At 47.7% G+C, this 8,748-nt stretch overlaps 1 protein-coding gene across 1 annotated transcript; it reads right to left on the bottom strand.

Annotated features, from left to right (window-relative positions):
• Nucleotides 1–469: 469 nt before the first annotated feature.
• purab (purine-rich element binding protein Ab) lies at nt 470–5,977 on the bottom strand. Its single transcript, XM_053879947.1, has one exon. It carries the CDS (start codon nt 5,737–5,739, stop codon nt 4,885–4,887), a length of 855 nt encoding a protein of 284 aa, XP_053735922.1. The 5' UTR covers nt 5,740–5,977; the 3' UTR covers nt 470–4,884.
• Between the last annotated feature and the right edge of the window lie 2,771 nt (nt 5,978–8,748).

Genomic DNA, 8,748 nt, shown 5'->3' with positions numbered 1-8,748 from the left:
TGAATTATTAATGTACAATTCAAAAGGCAAAAAGTTGAAGTAATATGACCATGTACGATATTTGCTTGTTCATGACGGTATGACGCTGAAATTATTCAGAAGAACCAGAAGCTTGACAGGCTGACAGATGTGGTCTCGCAAAACTGAGTGTCGATTTCTTCATCTTTGTTTTCATATCCAGAAGAAAGCTAATATGCTGGATGATCTGTGCCACCAAGAGTCATCAGTGGACACAATACACTCCAATTATGACTGTGTAATAATACCACTATTCATAAAATGCTCTGTATGAATGGGCATCAAGTATGATATATGTACACATTTCTTATTGTTTTACGATTTTCTTAGCGAGTACAAAGTACAAAAATGACAAATAAAAAGAAGGACAGTAGTTACTGGAAGAGTTGAATCAGCCATGAATAATTCAATACAAAAGTGATTTCAACATGACCAGCGTCAGTTTTACTCTGACCTCATGAGTGCCGCATGAATACAGTCAAGACAGACAGAACTTTGGTCTGAACAAGAGACCTCACAGGAAGCAACAGCCGAGGACCCGGGAGGAGCGTGCTGGGGTTGGTGGAGAAGGCTGAAACTCTCCTCCTTCAGAGGCCACAGTCCACGGCAATAAGACGCCTAACAGGGCAAGCTCACTGTTCACTTTTGTACTACCTTCTTGTTCGTAACAAACTTGTAAGTACCATGTAATGCATCTGTAATAAGCACGGTTCCATCACGAGCTGCCGTACAATTCAGCGGCCCCAAAGCGTCGCAGGATCCGTGCACCCGCCTGCTGACACGGACAGACAGTTGAGCAGAGACTGGCACACGTGGAATGACGTTTTTATTGCGCGATTAGTCATTTTCAGACAACAAGACTCCCCCGACATTAAAAGCAAACAGCAATGTACAAAACAGCACACTTTTTTTTTGCCATCAACAGAAATTTAATAAGGTTGTGAGATCACATGAACAGAAATCCGTACGGACGCAAGTTACGGTGATGTCATGAGCTCGAAGCCAAAGTAAGCACCATCGTCATGGAGTCAGGGGGGAAAAAAAGGCAAATTTCATCTGAGGTGGGGGGGGGTAGAAATGAAACCAGAAGGGTTGTTATCACAGTTTTCAGACAGTTTTAGCAAGTTAAAGGAAAAAAAGAAAAGAAAAAAGAAAAGAGAAAAAGAAGCACTAATTCATCATGCAGTTGACTTAAGTAAACCTTCGGACACACAGACAAAATATACTTCAATAAGTAGAACATCTCTGTCCAGCAAACGTCACAAAGCCGGTAATTTATTTATACTCTTTGTATGTGAGATCCCTATCAAAAATAATATGCAGATTTTTCTTAATATATCTAAAGTGCAAGTATTTTTTTATTCAATGCTTTCTGTAAGTATAAAATACAAAGGAAAAAAACAGCAACATTTTTCCTCTTTTACACTGTTTTTTTCTGAAAGGAGGAGCTTCATATATAACAAACCATATATATATATATATATTTATATATATATACACACACTCACGCACGCACGCACGCACGCACACACACACACACACACACCACAGATAAAATAGTTTGAAAGTTACAACACATTGTCTGGTGTGGGATGATAAAGGGCTTCACACGGTGTCATGGGATATGTTCATTGTGCATCAACCCCACCCCTGAAACTCCCACTCGTGGCCGCACGGCGCCTGTGCCCTGCTCGCGCCTCTAGATGGACACTGAACTCGATCCCGTGCTGGAAGTCCAGTCCGGCGTAGCGGAAGTGTCAATCCAAAAACGGAAGCTTGGACTGTGCATACAGAGTCGGCATGACAGCGGTAGCCATCATAGCAATCGCAATTGAACAACATGCAAGCCACAGCTGCTGCATCGTTGTGTGTTGAGCTCCGATCGACACGTGAGGAAAGTACGGCTGCAAATGAAACACATTCAAAAGAGACTGGGATTGCTACCATGGCTACTCAAGTTCACAAAAATAGAATTTCCATCACCTCCTACAGCTGCACGTTAGTGGACAGATACACGGAGGACAGCGCCACCTGCAGGCCTGATGGAGTTCTTCACACATGGGTCTCAATGTTTATTCACCTTCTGCAGCGAATGAGGTCACAAAACTCCCCTCGCCCTCGGAAGCGCATCCTATCGAGTCAGACGCACAATACTGTCAAACTGCTCCATGTAATATTTGGAAACACAATTGAAATCGTCTCCCACCAGTCGTGCAAAGAGCAAAACTAAGGAGAACACACAACAGCGTTGCAAGTCGATGTAGTTAATGCAGTGTCATAAATATTCAACTGTAGCCTTCTCAGTTTAGATCTGCTCAACAGATCCGTCCACGTAGCACCGGGTGCTCATACTCTGTCGTGGATCACCCCACTGTGTTGACATGTGGGAATATTGTCTGCCATGTAAACGTAGTTTCAAAAACAAGCAGCAAAAATGAGGTGCGCATCACTGAAGCGACGTCAGGGAAGTGTGTTCCAGTCGCCGTGCAGAGTGAGAGAACCCTTTAGCAACTCAATGCTAATGAAAAAGTGCAGCATCACAAGTGAGTCCGCGATGAACTCGAGATGAACTCGGCTCGACCTCGTTGTGCTTCGCCGGGCACAAAGGTGGCTTGTCAGAGCTTCGGTGGAGGAGCATGAGGGCCGGCCAAGGTCAGAGGTCACTGTAGGCTACTCTGGCTCGGTGCCAGGCTTTTTCAGGCCTTTCACCAAGACCAGGGGCGGCCGGTGTTACATAAGACAGGCGCAACACACCTCGGTAGAGGAGCGACCAATCACAGCGCCGAGTCCTGATCACGGGACGTGCATCAGGAAGGAAGTTATAACCGCTATAGTTATCAAATGACTGACTCACGCACAGCTTTAGCCAGGAAGCATTGTGTTGAGGACAGATTGTGTTAAGTCAATTCCAGTAGGGCCTAAAGAGGCTTCCTGCTCCCTGAAGGGGCCTCAGCAAGGGGGGCGGGGAGGGACGAGACCCTAAGGTTGAGTGTGTGCCACAGCGGAGACAGTCAGGGGTTGTGTGGAAAGGGGGAACTGGGGGACTGACACGCACAACACCCGCACTAGTCGACACGTACCGAGAGACGACGGAAAACATACCTCACTACTTTTTTTTTTTTTTTTTCGTTTTACTTGGAGCCCGAGAAGAAAGACTTTTCGCATTTCAGTAACACAATGCAGGTTCAATAACCTCTTTGTCTCCATGCTTCTACCGATCACATAGCCTGTACATATTTCACGTCTTTATGGTCTGTACATGTGATGCGGCGCCTCCACCGGCGCGCACACAATATTGCACACTGATATGAAACGTCCTGGCCGATAGCTGTCTCCGCTCTGCCGGGGCAGCAGGGGCCCGACACGTTTCAAACAACACAAAGTGGAGAAAACAAATGTGAAGAACAGTAATGCAAAAGTGACGTATGACGTTGAGCGTCTCGCCCCATGAAGGGGCGATCAAGGGGCTGTAGCACCATAAAGAGATCGACGCCGCCTGGGCCCTGGGCAATGTCAGGCCTCTACATCCACCGCACTGTACTCAGGACTGCTGCATGGACGGCAGCTTCCTCTTCATCGGTCTAGATCTGAGGTCATCCCACGGGCCCTTCTTTTCCCAGCATCACGGTGCATATGTTGTGCGAGCAACATCTCAGGATGAATCACCACAAGTGCTGCATCACATGATTTTGAAGCTTCACTCAGCCAGTGGCAGCGATGGGCAGGCTCGGCGTCATCCGTGGAGTTGCCACCCGTGTGCTTCAGGGGCACGTTCGGAATTCCGCCTTCATATCGGCACTCGTAAATGAAAGCCTACAGGTCAAGGTCACGGACCATCCACGTGAGTACACGTAAACGAGTGGAGTGTATAAGGCACGGGTTGTAAGAACGTCGCAGCCGACGTGTTAGCCGAGTCGCTTTGTTTGCACTGCCATTGTTTGGGTCTGACACATCGCGCTCCAAAACAACAACAACAACAACAACAACAACAACAAAAATGGTCCGTTACCTTTAGTATCCCACACCCAACCGCTCCCAACGGAAATAAAACAAATAGAGAAAACGTTAACCCACAGAAAACGTGGGCATCTTAATAAGGAATTGTATACAGCTGATTCACAAAATCATAATTAGTACATCTAAGTTAGCACTTTTTTTCCGTTGAAGTTTCTATGGTGCAAGAGGGCTGATATTGACTACAGTAGCTGGGAGACCCTGCTAGTTTGAGGTGCACAGCAAGGCTTGAATTGTTTTAAAGACTCGATCGTCACTTTTCAAGGACTGTGTGAAAGAAAGCCTCGCAATTTTTTCCACAAGCTAACAGAGCCTTTTAATCTGCCTCCATCTGCAACGTTCCAGCTTTTTGGTTTGAAAAGAACTCTGTAATATATATACGTGTATATATATATGTATGTATGTATGTATACATGTATATATATATAAGACCTTTGTGCTGATGTCAGGTAATTGCTCTGTATTCATCACTTCAAATGCCAGGCCTCGGGATTTCATCTGGATTCCCAAACAAAATGAAATATTCTTCTTAAATAGCTCTGATGTGTGCAAATCTGTCGCGTCGATAGAAACACTATGCTCATTGTCATTGAACTCAAGTAGGAAACAGTTCATATCTTACAGTTCAGTCCTTGATAGCAGCGCTGACTGTTACACACGTGGAGAGTGGGGTGACATCCAGTCAAATGAAGGAGGAGACAGCTGGGCTGCTGCCCTGTGTGTGTGTGTGGGGGGGTGCTTCCCTCGGAATTTCGATCTCTAATTTACACTCTTGATTCGTCTCTCGTCCCAAAAACGGAAAGGAAAAAAAAAAGAAAGAGCGAGAGAGAGACGAGGGGGGGGGGATCCCCGTCAGTCGTCGTCGCAGTCGTCTCCTCCTCCGCCGTGCGGGCCCTCAGGTAGCAGTTCCGAGGCCCGCTTCTCTCGACTCCGCTCCTGGATCTTCCTCATCTCCTCCGCGTATTTACAGAAGGTGCTGCCGAATTTGGACCAGACTTTGCACGGAACCGTGATGGAGTTCCGGTAGGTGGGCTTCACCTCGCTGACCCGCATGAACACGCCGTACTTGTTGGAGCCCACGTCGAAGAAGAAGCGCTTGTTGTCGACCGTCAGCGAGGTGCCCTCCGGCAGCTCCGCCGGCTCCTCGTCCACGCCGTAGTCGTCGATGAGTTTGGCCAAAGCGTCGCGGAACTCGATGAGCCCCTGAGCCGGCAGAGCGATGGTCTGGCCCTGCGCGCTCCCCAGCCCGGGCCCCCGATTCACGGTCTGCCGGATCCTCAGGAACCGCCCCCTCTGGTTCTCCTTCAGATCCATGTAGTACTTGCGGTTCTCCCGCACCAGGAATTCGCTCTTGAGCGCCCGCCGCGGCTCGTCCTGCACCATGTCCGGGTTGCTGGGGCCCAGCTGGGCGTAGTGTTCGATGAAGTCGCCGAGGTAGTCGCGGAACTCCACCGCCACCGACATGGAGAGCGTCAGGCGGCTCTTGTTTCCTCCAGCGCCGACCTCGGCGATCTTCAGGAAGCGGCCTTTCACGTTCTGCTTGACGTCGAGGTAGAAGCGCTTGTTCTGGATGTCAACGCGCTTGGAGGCGAGCTCCTCGGTGTCGTGCTGCAGCCGGGACATGGCGCCCATGGCGCCGGCGGGCAGCGAGCCGGGGCCTGCGGTGGGTGGCCCGCCGTGGTCACTGCCACTGTCTCTGTCCGCCATGATGCTGCCTCCCTGCGTTACCTTCCAGCGTCTCCCTCTGCCTGCTGCAGCCTCACTGCCCGTCACACCGCCGCCACTGCTCTCGCGAGAACACGCGCTCGGTGTTGCTGTGCGGGGCGAGAGTTGCGCTGGGGAGTTTTTTGCAACGTTCCTAGCGAGTTGCAGCAGCAGACAGTTGCCCCCTTCAGCACACGTGAGCCACCACCACCACCGCAGCGCTGAAGTCCCCACCGGCGGCGAGGTCTGGCCTTGTCACTCGACCCTAAACGCCCCGAGCTTCAGCACCACGGACAGCGACGCCGAGGGAAGCGCGAGGGAGGGGGGATTTCTCAATGAACGGTCGGGGGTGGGGGTGGTTGTGCACCATGACCAATCACTATTAGCCTGTCATTACATCGGACGGTTCTTAAACACTGAAAAACAAAATTCCTCCTTGGGCAACATGATGTCGTTCAGACCTACCGGTAGGCAAGGTGCGGCCCGTGGGCCACATGCGGCCCTCTGCCTGTGTTTATGTGTCCCTCAAGAAGTCAGAGAGAATCCAAGAAACAATCAACTAGAAATCGTTTTTGTCTCCTATTAGTCATTATGTCTGATTCTGACATACTTCCCCCGCCCCATTTTATTTTCCTTCTACGAATGACATATTAGTTTGACAAGTCATTGTTTTCATTTGTGAAAATGTATTGAAAATAAATGAGAAAAATGAGCTTATTTTGTTATGATGTTCCTTGCTATCATGTTTACCGTACGTCCCCACATATTTATAGATGGAAATACCAAGGTAAAATGTATATAAAGTGAAATGCTATAAAACCACGTGACCCATTTTATTACTTGTGATCACACTTTCAGAAATGTGGATTCGCAGTTTTCTAATCCGTTTATTGAATTATTTTCTATTTTTTTCCATGTTCTACCTGTTCTCGTGAATTTAAGGAACTTTAATTGGTGGTTTTATTACACACACAAGAGGTGAAGTCGTGGGGGCAGCAGCTGAAGTAAAGAAGCCAAGACTTTCTCTTCAACTCTAGAGTTGGTGCTGCAGCCTCTCAGCAAGTAGGTTGCTGGTTCGATTCCAGCCTGAGGACTTTTCTGCTTGTGTGGGTTTCTGCTTCCATTTGGACACATTGTCTCACAGATCCACTTGTATTGAAGATTAAAGTGACAAATCGAAAGTGTTGCCAAACAGTGAGCCCAAAGAAGTCTGTTCCGTTTAGTCTCAGATGTCATCAGCTGCCTCTCCATCCTTTCAAGTCCCTCGGACATTTGACCATTGATTATTTAAATGTGACCACATCTACAAGTGTGAATGATCTCAGTTGGCGTTGCCTTCTAACAATCCAGGTCACGCAACACATCCACACCGCATTCACCAGGCCACCCTCATGGGATATTGCTGTAATAAAAAGGACAAATGTGTGTCACAAATTAAAGACCAAGCACAAAGGAAACCAATGTTTAGTGGGTGACTGGAGGTGGACGTAAACATGAGCCAGCCCTCCCACTAGGCAAGGCGAGCAGCAGTGCCTCTATTAAACATGGATGTGTCGGACCCAACACCTCCAAAGATTGTGGAAAATTCTTGAACTGTTTCCAAACACTGTATCAGTTGGTTTTTAACTTGTTATTCCTTTTTGCCACTAGTGGCCGCTGTTGCTTCTCATACAGTGGCGTAGTAGAGTAAGAACTGCGGTTGCGTTCCTAAACATCTGAGTCAAGCTACTCTACAAAGTGATGTGCAGACTTTCATTCATTTACTGTCATTAAGATACTAACATTTTGAGTGTTCCTTTTCACCAACCTGTCTCTTTTTTCTTTTTGAAGACCAGCGGTACGAATTATTAGAACACGACCATGTATAACATGGATTTTAAAAGAGGAAAAGAAGCTTTTTAGTTTGAACTTCATCACTATATACTGCCTCTACAGATTACCATTGTGTTCAGCAGCTAATTTCAAAACCCCGGCTGTTGGCTTTGCAGCTCTGGAAAAAAATATAAATTCAACTCCTTGAGGTAAAACGCACTACTACTAATTCAACTGTAATTGGATTCATTTTATCACACACACACGCAAAAAAGACAACACAGGTTTTAAAACACAGACGCCCATAAGGAAATAGACGTTTGTGTCATTTGTTCACTGCTATGGCAAAGCAGAAATACAATAAAAGTAAAATAAAAAGTGGCACCAGCTCTTTTTTGACAGGATCGTGTCAGTCCAATTTGTGTTTCCTGATATTAGTGGTCAAAATAAAGAAGATAAGGCCCATGAGACAAGTGTTCAGGTAGCTGTGTTTCAGATGAATCGAAGACATTGAATAACTTAAGAATAACAATACATCCTGAGTGAGAAACAAAGCAACATCCCAGTCACTGGCTGGCAATGCAACCTCGGTGTGCAAACACCTGGAGACTTCAGACAGATACTTTCTGACACAAGGCTGCTTTACACGACTTGATCTGCACCCTGCTGCAGTGCAGATACCATTACAAAAAACAGCCCCTCTGAGAATCCCACCCTCCAAATTGAGGGTCAGGAGAGTCAGTAAACAGCTTTCAGAGGCTAATTTGTGAATTCTCAGTATCAGTAGCTGTACAGGAGAAGGAGACACCAGCCGGTGAATTCAAAGCAGCCCACTCATAACACTGGAATTATTTCACGACCGGTGGCACGCAGGCGGCGTGAACAGAAAGGAGGTTGACCCCGGGACCTTGACTGCAGCAATCTCCACCCGGCCCTCGGTGCATCAGGCGGCAGCTCTGCTGGGACTGAGCACTGAACCTGTCAAGGCCTCTCAGCGCAGGGATGTCATGACCCCGTTGCTGGTGACACTGGTGGATGGAGCAATTATATAGGAAGCCCTGATGGAGCGGCGACTCACATGACACCTCTATCAGGTCCCCTATATGACATTCTGTTTCAACTCTCTTCAGCAGGCTCTCTGACCTCCACAGAGGGTCTCCTGACGGACGGCCAAGACACTCTTATGAATGGGTTGATTGA

Source organism: Synchiropus splendidus, chromosome 11 (genome assembly GCF_027744825.2).
Source record: "Synchiropus splendidus isolate RoL2022-P1 chromosome 11, RoL_Sspl_1.0, whole genome shotgun sequence".
Taxonomy (NCBI): Eukaryota; Metazoa; Chordata; class Actinopteri; order Syngnathiformes; family Callionymidae; genus Synchiropus; species Synchiropus splendidus.
Note: the sequence above shows the minus strand (reverse complement) of the source record. Positions and strands in the feature narration are given on the sequence as shown.